The sequence below is a fragment of the Pocillopora verrucosa genome, chromosome 6 (genome assembly GCF_036669915.1).
Source record: "Pocillopora verrucosa isolate sample1 chromosome 6, ASM3666991v2, whole genome shotgun sequence".
In the NCBI taxonomy this organism is placed as follows: Eukaryota; Metazoa; Cnidaria; class Anthozoa; order Scleractinia; family Pocilloporidae; genus Pocillopora; species Pocillopora verrucosa.
In genome coordinates, this window is record NC_089317.1 from 5,506,921 (window position 1) to 5,521,778 (window position 14,858).

The 14,858-nt window shown below is 38.7% G+C and overlaps 3 protein-coding genes across 3 annotated transcripts; 1 reads left to right on the forward strand and 2 right to left on the reverse strand.

Moving 5' to 3' along the window:
* Nucleotides 1-6,487: 6,487 nt before the first annotated feature.
* On the reverse strand, nucleotides 6,488-9,727 carry LOC131800054 (uncharacterized). The gene is made up of 3 exons (XM_066167902.1): nucleotides 9,552-9,727; nucleotides 7,943-8,410; nucleotides 6,488-7,215 (listed from the first exon to the last, which is right to left on the reverse strand). The coding sequence occupies exons 1-3, from the start codon at nucleotides 9,579-9,581 to the stop codon at nucleotides 7,000-7,002; spliced, it is 714 nt and encodes a 237-aa protein (XP_066023999.1). The 5' UTR covers nucleotides 9,582-9,727; the 3' UTR covers nucleotides 6,488-6,999.
* Nucleotides 9,728-10,212: 485 nt separating this feature from the next.
* LOC136281502 (uncharacterized) lies at nucleotides 10,213-12,395 on the forward strand. The gene is made up of 2 exons (XM_066167905.1): nucleotides 10,213-10,367; nucleotides 11,366-12,395. The coding sequence occupies exons 1-2, from the start codon at nucleotides 10,332-10,334 to the stop codon at nucleotides 11,771-11,773; spliced, it is 444 nt and encodes a 147-aa protein (XP_066024002.1). The 5' UTR covers nucleotides 10,213-10,331; the 3' UTR covers nucleotides 11,774-12,395.
* Nucleotides 12,350-14,858, reverse strand: LOC136281501 (uncharacterized). Its single transcript, XM_066167904.1, has 2 exons — nucleotides 14,699-14,858; nucleotides 12,350-13,753 (listed from the first exon to the last, which is right to left on the reverse strand). The coding sequence occupies exons 1-2, from the start codon at nucleotides 14,726-14,728 to the stop codon at nucleotides 13,325-13,327; spliced, it is 459 nt and encodes a 152-aa protein (XP_066024001.1). The 5' UTR covers nucleotides 14,729-14,858; the 3' UTR covers nucleotides 12,350-13,324.

Consider the following 14,858-nt stretch of genomic DNA (forward strand, 5'->3'; position numbering starts at 1 on the left):
AGATAGGATAATCGTTAACAGATGAATGAAAATGTGATATCTTTTAGGAGACTCATCTCAAACAAGTTCATTCGTTTGCCTCAAAGAGAAAACGATGCAGAATATTTACCAGAAACCATTATATAATTCCTATGAATCTATGTTTTGAAAGTAATAATCGATTTTGGCGTGGAAAGTGGACTTAAAACGTGTAGATTCAGTGACATCAAGCTTTCATCAGTTCGTTTTGGGTATCTCACCAATTTAGTGTCTTGCTTAAATCAACTCACTTCAAAATCGTTAGTACAATCACATCTTTTACATGTATTCGAGGGTCTCAGTGGATGGGTTCAAGTGTTTTGTTTTAATCAATCAATTTTTTTTTTCATGTGGTCTGTCAAATGTGCGAATTTTTAAAGTTTAGGGACCCGTCGGGAGGGGGTAAGGTGGACTTTGTTTGTGTCACAATACAATTTATTTGATTCCCCCCCCCTCCCCCCACCACTAAGGCTCCGCAGCTATCTAATGATCTTCCTCATTGGCAGTCAATTTTCTTTGCTCCTCCCTTTATCCTCTGTTAGCGACGACTAATCCCTTCTTCTGACCCCCCCCCCCCTGAAAACCACGTGATTCCCCAAAAAATATTCAGATGTTCAACAGCCTAAAATTGAATTTGTTCATGTTATGGAGGCAATATTTAAATATTTCAATATCATAAAGATACTACTATCGAGACTCTCTTTGAGGAGCTCTAAATCACGAGTCAGATGTCCACCAAAAGTTTGGTTAAAATATGTAATTAGGTTCTTAGAATATCAAAATCTATCATGGCCTTGCACTTCTGTGTAGCAAAATGTCACAAATGACAGCAATTAAAATATACATGCAATGGAAGAATTTATTTGAGGAATGAAATTCATCACGTTCAAGAATGCTTCTACAAAATCCCGCGATGTACTACATATAACCTAGTGTGACAGAATTAACAGCCGTAACGAAGAAGCAAACAATGTAACTAAACGTAGTGTGGTTAAAATACATCTTATTGGAGGAGACTATTTCGCTATTACGACTCCGGGGATTAACCGTGAGTTGTAAGAGATTATGATTCTAGCGCTATTTACATGTACGACTCAGTCACGCATTTCCATCCTCACATACAACACTCTTACACTCAAGCTAATGCTCAGACAATAAATCTATATGAGCAAATAAATGATGCACTCAGTTGGAAAATAATTGACCATCACATAATGTCTTTTTCTTTGATGAGAGGAATCATGAGGCTGTTAAGGCTAAAACTACAAGAGTCACAACATATAGACTGATAACCTTCTTGAATTCGTCCCAAGTGTAATGAAGTGTTGGCTTGCGCAAGCAACGACCATGTATGTTTCCATTGAGAAGCTGAGAAAAGTAAAACTGGCATTCCTCTTTTTCCATGAAGTCGATTGCTGCTCGCAGGAAATTAAGGGTTACCTTCCTCGTTTCATCGAGGTAAGGATGGCTTTCTTCATCACCACACTTCTGCGCAAGGATTTTGTCAAGACGTACAACAGTAATTTCTGGAACATTTATTGCCTCTGCTCCAGAGAATTGACCAAAAAGAAGGGAACGCGATATTACAAAATGATCCACACTTTGCCCATGAGTTTCCACCCTCTAAACAAACGTATTGGATACTTCTCAACTGTTCTTTTTCACAAAAGCAACCAGTCGCCCGTTTGTCCGTTGTTAAAAGGGAAGAGAGAGGAAAAAGATACAGCAAGCAAAAAGCAGGATCCTAACGGGGAGAAAACGCTACTGTTTTCCCTATTCGGCTCTTCAATTATGAATGAAACTCTAGTCGGCTGTATTATGTCTGCCTCCAAAGATTATCATTTAAGTATTACTCTAAAAGCAGTGAATCATGTTCGATTCCTATTTTATCATCGTTCAGAGAATTATTTGCAGCGTAACCGTAAGTTTCGAGAACGTTAGAGCATTAGAAGCCACCGCTTCTTAAATAAACTAATGTAACGAAATGAATCATATTGAAATTACCTATAAATTGTTTTCCAAATTTCACGCCATGTATCTGTAATCGTACAACCACGAATGATTACTCGATTCAAGTTTTCATGATTATTTTGCGGTGACAGTGTACCAGCCTCCCCTTGAAGAAAAATTTTACTACAATAGCGTCCTAAACTAATGGAGGTGAGAAAAACGATTCTGGAGGGAGGAGGGGTTGGGCAGTAAAAGAAAAAGAGCAAGGTGTCTTGCCCGCGCTGCTCTTCCGCTACACAAGAGTCTGGTCGAATCCATGACCTGAAAAATCCATGATCATGCAGACAAACCGTATCCGTAAGCCTAAAACAAACATCCGTCGTTGTTCTCGATTTGGACAAAGGATGGCATGTTTAACCATTGCTATCCGGCGGATAAGTGATCGCAAAACGTATAGCGGTATCCACCGTATAGAGTTTTATCCAGTAGATAGCGTTATCCAACCTTCGAACAACTTAGGCCTGGAATTTATATTCAAAAGAAACCAATGGCAAGCTCTCCTCTCTTCCATCTTCTATATCTCCCTACCCGCAAGCGAGGAAAAATCTTCCTGATCGAAATTATCACGAATTAGCCTTTGCTCAAATAGTCCTTCTTCAAAAAAGATTTGACTAATGTACTTAGAAACTAACTATACCCATGGATGAACTGATGGCTTTTACTACACAAGATATTGGCGTATTGAAGTGTTACCTTTGAAGAAAGGCAGAAATCACTACTTGCACATGAAATTTAGCACTGAACACATAGATTATGTTGAGATGTATTAACCTTTCTCATTCCTTGGCTACTTTTGAGGACACTCGAGGAACTTCCATCGGTGTTTACTATGCACGTAGTACTAAACCACTATTAAAAAGTCTAAACCTGGATGGAAAACTGGCTTTTTTTTCGAAGGATGCGAAGATATTTCGATCCATCAACATTTACGTCAGACTTAAATGGCGATCTCTGATCTCTCTCAAGGCATTTCGCACCGGAAAAAAGTTTCCCCTCAAACTTTGCCTTATAAACTATATTTGGTAGCAAGTAAATAAAACCACACTAGTTTCTGGAAATACGTTAAAAGAAAATTTTTAGAGCTCTTAATAGTCAAAGCTGCTTAAGGCCCTTTTTTGACCTCTTGCGACATTAAAATTTTCAAAAGTAGCCTGGTCCTCCTATCACACCGCATGCAGCAAAAAATATTTTGTATTTTTGAACTGTGTGATATGTTAGGTGTATAAAAAGAATTTCAATTTTGATATTCCTTCATTCAGGGGTTTGTCATAATTTATTTAAAAACACTCGTTAAACAGCTTTCTGAAATTGGTCAAAAGTACTCTTTCTTTCTTGGTTGATATTGATCAAGTCCAGACCTGACCATTGGAAACTCTGCTTGATTTCTTCTGTTAAGATGTTTGGCTGCAGAAAAATATGAAAACATCTTGCACTTATTAATTTTCCTCGCCGTGGTGACTTCAAACTTTTAGCGATTTTGTTAGCGTGAGAGCCGATTAAGCAAATTAGTTCACTGAGCAAACTCCGACCGTTTTATATAAGTTCTGACAGCTTATGCTATCCAAACCTGTATGAACATTTCAAAACCAAACTACAGGATTCTGTTTAGTGTAACAGGCGATAACAGCACATACTAAAATACACCGTGATCAGTGATACGTCACGTAATTCAATTGTGTAATTATCCTGAATTGCTTCTCCTTTCTAAATAAACCAGCGATAACATCGTTTTTTGGATCAAAATTCTAGTCGGCAGGAATAAGAGAAATGTTGTCTGCACACCTATCTTTAAGACAGTTTCTATTCAGAACTTTAGCATGGATCCAATTCAAGTCTTTAATGCATTCATTGATAGCCTCGCCGATGCTGCACAAAAGCCCACGATTACACATTTGGAATCTCAAGTAGATTGTTGGGAAAAATGCTCCTTTCCTAAAACATTCTGAGTTTGCTCAAAAAGCTGAGGAAGCGTGCCAGCTGGTGTGCGATTTCATGGCTTTAAGAGATGGTAAAGCGTTATTTCAAGCGGTCGTAGACCATGCATGAACGGAAGTGCAAGACAGCTGTTGATGTTGGCCCTCGAACCCTTATGGTCGCCTATCAGAACGCTCCCACAAAATCACTTAAGACTCAAATACTAAGTATTTATGCTGATAGATTCTCAGCCAACGAGCTTAAACGCATATAAAAGCCATTTGAAAACCTCTCCGCTAGACACAGAGCACAGGCAAAGAGTGAGGTGCCCGTTGAGAAAATCTCACGTCACAGAATCCGTATACAACACCGTCAGCTAGACCACTTCTTAGAGTTCACTATGAGGCCATATTACTATCAAGACGTAGCCTACGGCACTTGCACCATCAAACTTGAGAGCGTTGAAGAGTTTGTTATGCCCAACATGGTGCGGACAGTGGCAGTGTTAATCAATACATGGACCCTTAAAAAGAGAATGGATTTCAACCGATAAGTAAATCCACGATGTGGTGAGTACTAGAAGTTCAAGAGGCCACACAGAAGAAATCATTGGGAGGTTTAGCAACACTGCAGCTGAGGGAGCGGATGGTTTTAAGAAATTTCTCCAAATTATAGACGAACTGGAACGCGTGGGAGCAGAAGAAGGATAGGTGTAAGGAAGTTCGGATAAAGCTTCAGGAGAGCAAGTTGTATTTGAAGACTACTGACATACCGTAATCACTGCAAAAAGCACCATAGGAAACGTGCCAATCACTGTAGGGTCTTTGCACCGAGCGATGCTGGTGATACTGACTTTCACATTCACAACGTGAAGTGTGAGTATTGCGAGAAGCTGAAGAGTGTTCTTGAAGAAGTAAGAGCTGCTTTTTCTGAGTACACAATGCAGTTGGGTAAGGTTCAAGTGGAAGACCATCTGTGCGTAGCAAAAAATGCTGCCGCTAAGATCTTTGAATGGAAAGGGCATATCCTGACAGCAGAGGATCAGTGTTAGCGACAAATTCTTGATTCTTTGAAGGGAGATGAAGCATTTATAGTAGTTGACTGGCCAATAAAGTTCATAGCCGCTATAGCCGCGATGTAGTTCCGGTAAAAGCAAGCAGAGTGGTTTGCCCAGAGGGGAATCACTTGGCAGGTGAGTGGCGTTGTTGTAAGACAGGAGGAAGGCCTGGAGGTAACCTGCTACGTACATCTTCTTAACAGTTGTAAACAAGACAGGTTTTCAGTTTTCAGGTTTTTCAGTTTTCATGTAGACGGACCAACATGACAAATAAAGAAATGGACATCGGTGTCAAGTCATGCTTGACACCGATGAACATTTGATATATGAAAAATTCTTTCTTTTTGATCCAATTTTTGTTTAAACACAAAATTCAATTATAAAATTTAAAACACACCATAATATTTCAAAGGTTTTTATATATAGTTTCTTATGTGAATACATAATTGTCACTCCTTTAAACGCAACCTGACATCATTTTGATGAAATATAGAACATTGCAAAAATAACGAAACATTAAAACACAGTCAGTTTGCCTTAAAATCTTGGAAGTCGTATTTGTAAGGTCTTTGAAGTTCGAATTTTTCCGGAGGGGAAATGTGTTCGCAACCCCGAACATTCCATGTTGGGAATTTTCCCTTACGCTTGAATTTTGCCATAAGATATATAAATCTTTGATTGTCAGATTACACATATTTTTTATCTTCTTTACGTGGTTGGGAATGCCACATCACGGTGAGTGATCAAAACAAGATTTTCCTTGGTCAATCAAAATTGAAAGCAATTATGATAGGGAAAAACCCCGATAACCACAAAAAGGACAAAATGGCCAGCTGGCTCGGTAGTGTTAGGGTTGTCTGAATTGACTCCATGATCTGCAGACAGCTTCTCCCATCAAAAAAGCTTCTGGACAAAAAGCTACAAATCGTGATTCTCGGAGGGACTTAGCCAAGCTATTTGTCTTGAGTTAGCTGGACAAGGTTATGGGAAATTTCATTGGCAACGCTCGAATATTACCAGAAATGATAACTCTGACTTTAGCTCAAGAGATCAAACTGTCTTTGCGAAACTGCGACCAGGACAAAATGTCCTCTTACCAAATCAATACAATATCAAACAGGCAAGTGATGAGAATAAAGAAAAATATCAGCTAAGGGATTATTAGTTGATTCATACCAAATTCTCAGAGCTAACATCATAAGAGTTGTTTGGCAGACAGCAAGGAGAGTAACTAATGAGATCTTGGGAATGAAAGGGTTAAGGGAAACACTGAAGTACCGAGGAATCCCAAACAAAAAATTGTTTCAGTTGATTTCCTAGCCTTTGTTACCTATTCTGTTCTTTTGATTTTGTTTTTGATTTTATTTTTGGTATAACAGGAAACGCAAAGTTACTATGATAGAAATTCAGTTAAATTATTCCCTAACTTAACACGCATATTATTAGATTACATATCAATATCACAGGTGAAGAGTAAGACTTCTGGCCTTAAGGTTTTGGGCTGGAAAGTTGTTTATTATTATGTTGAAGAGACAGAGTACTCCCCGAATCGAAAAGATAGATACAAGTTTAAAGGAAAGCTTTAGACTGCTAAAAGGGCATTAATTGTGAATAAAATGAATACACCTTTCATGGGAAAGGCGAAGGATTACTAGCCAAAGGCTAGATATGGCTAGATAGGTATGGATATGTTCCTGACAACGGTATTAAATTTAATAAATCTTGACATGTAACAAACTCAAATTGTCTGATAGATTATGGAGTTATTTGTCACCCATAGTATCAAGCTAGTAACAAAATCTTCCTATTTCTTGATTTTCATCTTTTTCTCCGTCGAGATGTAGCAGGACAGAGATTTTTCTAAGCGGCAGACGGCAAACCATTTATTCGTTCTGGTGCTTTTCTGGGTCTACCGTTTCGATTAGCAGGGCCAGATGTACTGTCAGGGAACTGCATTTTTAGATCTTATAAAAAAAGAACTCCAAGTCGCCAATTCCAGCCTAAATGAAAAACTCTCCTCCTGGTTGTAAAAAAATGAATTCACCATTTGAAAGATCTGCTCCCATGTTGGTTGCCTCTGTGGTGTACGAGATGGTAGCTTGCTTTTCCTCGAGATCATTATGCTTTCCTTCGTCTCCACATCGTTTGGTAATCTTTCTTCCGAGGAACATCCACCCAATCTCTTTAACGTAGGAGATCATGGTACTTGGATTATCCTGAAAAAGAAAAATGAATGGAATGTCATTGTAGGCGATCTATAGGGAAGCATTTTATCGCTATCATCATTGTCATCATCTTGAAGGTCAGTATTTAAGAACCGGGCAGCATAACCTTACCTCAAATTCCGAGGAACACCTCCCCCCACCCCCCCTACCCCCGAGTCTGCTGTGGATTTCAATCACAATAAAATAGTGATATAATACATATTTCAAATCATCATTTTCTAAACCCGTTTTCAGGCCCTCTGCAATCATAAATTAGAAATTTTGACCCAAAACTATGCTAGCAGGATAGATTTAGTAAGTTCGCTTCCTCCGTTTATCATTTGGAGATATGTCAATTTGGCATAGCTGCAATTACCTCTCTGCTGTGGCCAGCTTCAAACTTGCGTCTGATTGTGCCTTTAGAATGAGCGGCGCATTGCCAACACCTTCGCAATGACAACTGATTGATTTTTCAATCTTCATCTTCAAAAATTGTCCTAATAGCTAATTAGCAATCACGAGGTATTTCACGTTTTATAACCAATTTTTTGAAGTTTTGCAGTTTTGGAGGATTTTTTACTACGGTTTTGCGAGTTCTAATAGACCCCAATGCCCCCCTCTATTTAATATCTAAAGCAAATATCTCTTTTGAATGTAAATGGGGACGTCTTTAGTTGGCACTAATCATAAGACTTAAGGCATCAGTTGAGTAAGTTTTACAAGTTTCTTCGTCCGTCACCTTAGGAGGTGTAACATTGGACGTGGGTTCCTGAACTTCACAGGTCAGGGCTAATGGTCCACGAACGACGGTATTTGGTGACTGTGACCACCAAGAGAAAAGGTTTCTGAAATAGGAATTGCAGTCTTTTTTGCTTGAAAACTGTTTGGGACCCTCACGAACACAGCGGCCATGTACAACATCCTTTGCGTCCTCTGAAAAGAAAAACTCCCAATCTCCATTTCCAGCTTGAATGATAAACTCTTTCCCTGGCTGCGATATAATGAAGGCAGCGTTTGTTAGATCAGCGCACATGTCATTTGCGTTCGAGATGAATGAGATAGCAGCACGCAGAAACTTTAAGGTTGTCTGGTCATCTTCATTGAGATTTCCATGCTGTCCTTCGATTCCGCATCGCTTTACGATCTCTTTTCCGAGAACTGTTGATGATATTTTATCAACTCTAACAATCATGTTGCTTGGGTAATCCTGAAATGTAAAAAGCGAATAAAAATGCTTTTAGTAGCTTGCAAGATTCTCAGGAAACTCTGACGCCATCTTCCCCCAGCTTTACAACCCTTAGGATTATGTCAGGATTATAATCGGTCGATGTGACCGCAAGCCTTTCAAGTACTGTTTGAGACGAGATCAAATTCACTTTTTTATAAAATCCCCGAGTACTTGTCATCTACACTTTCAATTGTCGGAGGTGTTACATCTTTAAAGAATGCTTTGGGGCTCTCTTGAACTGTTAAAGTAAGTAGCTGCATACATAGACGGATAAACATTTCTCATAAGTTCGTCGGAGTCGTTAATTGAACTATATAGCTATTTAATGATACACACTGCCACGAACTGCTCTAATTGCGAGAAACAGTAGTTTGTGGCCCGTAAAAAGATGTATACGAACCGCCATGACACTGAAAGCTTGCATGTCGGGCTTGACACTGATGACCATTTAATGAAAAAAGCTTATGAATTTCGATGCAAGGCTCAGCATTCTGCGAGATAGCATCCCTGAAAATTGTTTCTTGTTGTAATTTTTGTTTAAACACAAAATTCAAACATAACATTTAAAATGCAGCATGATATTTCAAAGGTTTTCAAATACATTTATGTGAATACATAATCATCACTCCTTTAACTAAACTGGCATCATTTTGATGAAATATAGAATATTTTTTGTAAAAATAATGAAACATCAAAAGACGCTCTCAGTTTGCCTTAAAATTTCAGATGTCGTATTTCTAAGGTTTTTGAATATCGAAATTTTCCGAAAGAGAAATGTGTTTCCCTTCCCCTGCCTCCCTTACTAACAACCGTCTTCAGAGACTACTCGAATACATTTAAACCAAATATTAGATTCACCAGTAGATTCGCTATTCGTCAGTAAAATGTCAGATTATGTCATATGCGACGGTAACTTTAACAATTTGCCTTTACATTTTCACAGTTTATATGCTGTAATCTCGCTTTTAAAGGTCCTGTTGTGATAAATCTTGCTCTAACGATGTGTTAGTAACTATGTGTCCTCTTGTAGTCCGAAAAAATATGAAAAACACGGCCTTTGAAGTCAATACAATCGTAAGTCTGTAACCTCTAAGTCTGATTAAGATGCAAATTTTCTTACCAATGTCATTCTTGAATTGTTACTTCCCATCGTCTTACTTTATTCCAGCTCGCTCAGGGAAGGAACAGGTTTACTAAATATTTAGTGGAAGACATTTCCCAATCTTGCCGCACAAGGCCGAGTAGTTTTTAAGTATAGAGCCGAATAAGTCGTTCGCTTTATTTATCGCTCGTTCGTTGCGGGGAATTTTCCCTAATGGAGAACCCGATATGGATTGATGAATACTATGTGTTCCTTGCATAGAAGGGAAACCCCCCTGACAATGAGTCATCTTTTGTCCTTTGTTTCATTGGAGAACCCGCATTAGGGAAAAAACCCGAGAGATGCAGGCGCCGGAAGGCTCCTGCTTATGTTTCTTGATAGTTGCACCGAAGACTTTACATAGGAATTCTGACAGAAATTCATTTTAAGTTATGCGCTTTCCAAACGCCTCGAAAATATTTCATTAGCAGATTTTTTTTTCAAAATAAATTTATCACATGCTGGGAATTTTCCCTTACGCCTGAACTTTGACATTTTTTGTCTTCTTTGCGTGGTTAGGAATGCCACATGACAATAAGTCATCAAAACAAAATTTTCCATGGCCAATCAAAATTGAAAGCAATTATGATGGGGAAAAACCCTGATAACCACAAAAGAGGCAAACACGCTAGCTGCCTCAGTAGTGTTAAGGTTGTCTGACTTGACTCCATAAACTACGGACAGCTTCTCTCATCACAAAGTCGTGATTCTCGCAAGGATTTGGCCGAGCTATTTGTCATGAGTTAACTGGACACGGCTATGGGAAATTTCTTTGGCAACGCTAGAATATTACCAGTAAGTATAACTCTGTCTTAGGCTTCGATCAAGAGATCAAACTTTAAATAATATATTGATGAAACTCAAAGAAATTTGTCCCTTTCGAATTGGATTTATCCTCTTCCGTAAGTTAAATTCTCCTCGTCTTTTCGAAACTGAGATTGATTTATAGAGGCCCAAAGAGATTTAAACTAAGCCCCATCGTCTCAATGAATCCTCGGTAGCTTTAGGTGACTTGGTCGATACGAGTTTCGATATTAAACTGTCGTCAATACCTTCCTGAAAGTGAAGGGAAGTTTTCCGTTTTACCAAGTTCATGCACTTAACATCACGTGCGATCGATGCCAGATCCTTCGATTAAACTTGAATTCGTTACTGGTTGAGATTTCCAATGGGAGTTCGGCAACCGTCGACAGATTACCATAGGAAAAAATGCGATTTATATAAAAACGAAAAAGTAGCTGGGAACTTGAAAAAATAATTCGAGAATTAGTTCAGAATTTTTACGTAAGACCTTCTTACGGTGCCTTCACCCTTTAACTCCCAAGGTCTCATTAGTAATTTTCCTTACTGTATGCCAAACGATTCTCATTATGTTAGTTTGGAGAATTTGGTATGGAATCAATTTGTAATCATTCGATTCATTCTCGTCACTTGTCTGCATGATACTGTATGGATATAGTAAGGAGAAATTCTGTCTTGGTCACTCATGGGAGTTAAAGGCTGAACCACGGAGCTGCGTTACAAGCCAGTCCAGCATACTTATACGATTCGCAATCCGCACTACCTTGAATATTCGTCGGAAACGTTCTAAGGGTTTGGGGGGGGGGAGGGGATAGGAGAGTTTCTAAGAACCTTGCTGAGGGGAGTGGGAGCGCTTGCCTACTCACATGTAGTTGTGGCCTGAGTTCTACTCCCGATTCTGTCGATACATGTGGATTGATTTAGTTGCGGGTTTTTTTTCTTTTGCTCTCGTCAACTTTCTCCCAATATTGATCACACCAATATCATTTTAGGACTATCCAGAAGACCTTAGAATTCATGTGAAGAAAATAACCTCGACTCCTCTTGGAGATGAGATCGAAAAAATACGCAACAGGGGACGTCTCAGTGAACACGACCGAGCAAGTATCAAATTTCTAAAAGCGGCCATCCATTTCATACCTCTGGCAAAAGAAGATGGAGCTGATTTTGAAAATGCCGCTTTTATATTTACCCATCCAGGCAGGCAGTTTGTTGTTATCGCAGGAAAGGGTGACTGGGAGTATTACTTTTCCGAGGACAACATCGGCGACATAAAAGGTCAATGTGTCCGAAGACCCTGGCTGATGTACTTCTGGAACAAAGTCACATCTGGTTTTTCTCGTATCGCCTCGTTATTGTCTGTTGCTGGAGTAGTCCTCAAGGCCTTAATGCCTGCTTAAGAGTGATCCTTTAGAGCTAAATATCGGTGTTTTGTCGCATTTGTTCGTGCATTTTAGAGCGCAAAACACTCTAGCCAAGGGTACCGGTTTAGTTAATTTCTTTGCGATATGCAGAACGGAAGTTGCCTTCTTAGTTCCCGCTTGATTGCTATGTTCTGAAAGCCGCTCTTGTAGATTAAATTGTTGAGTGCTGTTAAGTAAATACAGGGAGATTTTGGACGAGACCTCGCTTTGAAAAGGCCTCTATGGAAAAAGAGAGTGTTGTGATGACATGCCTACTATTAGGGTACTTAAGAGCGTGCATTAGAGCGAGTAAAAGAGAGACAATTGGGTTAGCTATAGAAAATGTAATACAGAAGAGGAGAACTCAGAGTCTTGGTGTCTCCTGATTGTGTGGGTCCTCTCAGAAGCTAGTTTCCGCCGTCATTGTATCTTTACAGAGGGTTAAACAATGGACAACTAAAAAAGTTATCCAGACACCCAACTACGAGACTGTTGATAAAGTCGAAATAAAAATGAAGAAAGTCTTCTAGCAAAAAGGAGGAACGTAAACATATTTTTATATTGTTTATTCCACTTTATTTGATTATTCATTGCAATAAATTTGGAGAAAATCCCTGTATGCAATGATGCATGGTTCTAATATTTTTCTTACTTAACCCTTTAACTCTTATGAGTGACAAAGACAGAATTTCTCCTTACTAAATTAATGCAATATCAAACAGTAGAATGATGAGGAAAAATATATATTAGTTTATTCAATACCAAATTCTCGGAGTTAGCTTCATAAGAATTGTATGGAATTCAAAACAAAAAATCGTTTTAGTTGATTTCCTATCCTTTGTTACCTTCTGTTCTTTTGACACTGTGTTTTTGATTTTAACTTTGGTATATCAAGAAACGCAAAGTAACTGTGATAGAGACTCAGAAAAAAAAAGGTGCACATATTAATCAAACGGTGGTGGAGTGTTTGGTGAAACTACGCATCATGGCGAAAGAAGTTTTACGAATTTGGACGCACCCGCGTCAAATTATTCCCTAATTTAACGAGCATATTACTGGATTACATATGAATATCACAGGTGACGAGTAAGACTTCTGGCCGTTAGGTTTTGGACTGGAAAATTGTTTATTATCTTGAAGAGTCAGAGTGCTCCCAGAATCGAATAGATAGATACACGTTTAAAGAAAAGTTTTAAACTTCTTGATTTATCGGTAAAAAGCCATTTATTGCCTTGGTCATTTGCTCTCTATCAAATATGTTAAGTTTAATTAAGTCTACTCTCAAATTTTGTTGACTTGGCAAGGTATTACTTGTGAATCAAATTAATACACCTTTCATGGGAAAGGCGAAAGATTACCAGCCAAAGGCTATGGATATATGTCTCACAACGGGATAAAATCAAATAAATTTTGATACGTAACAAACTCAAATTATCTGATAGATTATGGAGTTATTTGTCACCCATAGTATCAAACTGGTAACAAAATCTGTCTATTTCCTTATTTTCATCTATTTCTCCATCGAGATGTGGCAGGAAAGAGATTTTTCTAGGCAGCAGACGGCAGGGCCAGCAAACCATTTATTCGTTCTGGTGCTGCTCTACCGTCTCGATTGGCTGTTCTGTTTCTGGAAGAGCAGCTCTTCCAGAAACCTCGGGAAGCCTTACGAACACAGTGGCCATGAATTATGTTTTTTAGATCTTCTGAAAAAAAGAACTCCCAGTCACCATTTCCAGCCTGAATAACAAACTCTTTTCCTGGTTGTGAAAAAATGAATGCAGCATTTGAAAGATCTGCTCCCATGTTGGTTGCCACTGAGATATACGAGATGGCAGCTTGCAAAAATTTCAAGGTTGTTTTGTCCTTTTCCTCGAGATCGTTATGCTGTCCTTCGTTTCCACATCGTTTGGTGATCTCTCTTCCAAGGAACGTCGACGAAATCTTCTTAACGTGGAAGATCATGTTACTTGGGTAATCCTTAAAAGCAAAGTAAATGGAATATCATTGTATGTGATCCAAAAGGAAGCACTATATCGCTATCATCATTGTCATCATCCTTAGGGTCAGTATTTAAGAACTGGGCGGTATGACCTTACCTCGAATTCCAAGGAAAACCTCCCCAACCCCAAGTCTGTTGTGGATATCAGTCACGATGTAATACGTATTTCAAAACACCATTTTCTACACCCATTTTCAGGCCCTCTGCAATCAAAAATTGGCAGTTTTCACCTAAAAACTATACTAGCAGGATATATTTTAGCCAGTTTGCTTCCTCCGTTTATCATTTGGAGATGATATTTCAATTTGGCTTGGCTGCAATCATCTCAGTGCAGTGTGCCTTCAGATTGAGCGGCGTATTGTCAACACCTTCGCAATCACAACTAATTAATTTTTTAATCTCCATCTCAAAAAATTTTATAAGAGCTAGTTAGCAATCACGAGGTATTTCAAAATTTTCTAAATCTTCTTTCGATCATATGCTTCTTTGCTATCAAGTCGACGGTTTGTGCAGGGTCCACAAGATTTCCTGTCTTCATCCTATTGCGGATTCGCTTGGATTACTCGACAGCGACCCAAATAGTAAAGAAAATATGTCAGGCTACTACTACTGTCATTTTCAAGGTTTGACTATGACTGACTGGAGCTAAGTTACAATTTGAACAGACTATAAATATATCTAGTTTTTTCAAAAATCTTTTGCTATAGCTAGGTATATAAGAGCCCGAGGAATTGTCAATTCTTAGTAAAAGATTTCTTCAATGTACAAAACACATGATGCAAATTAATTTCTGTGACCTCTGTCTAAAGCCCCCGAGAACCAAGAGAAAGCCGTTGCCTGCTTGTAATCAATCACGAAATTCTCAAATCAAGACCAAAATTTCATACTTTAACGTACTATTTCGAAACTAAACATTTCCTTACCGATGTCATTCTCGACTTGTTATTTCCCATGGTTTGTGAGTATGATTGGTTGACCCAAGGAGCGAACGTTCTCTAGGTAATTTCTCAGTTTTGTCCGACACGAGATGATGTAACCGTTTGAAGGAGGCTTCCCTTTTCATTTTCACTTTCACCGGTTTAT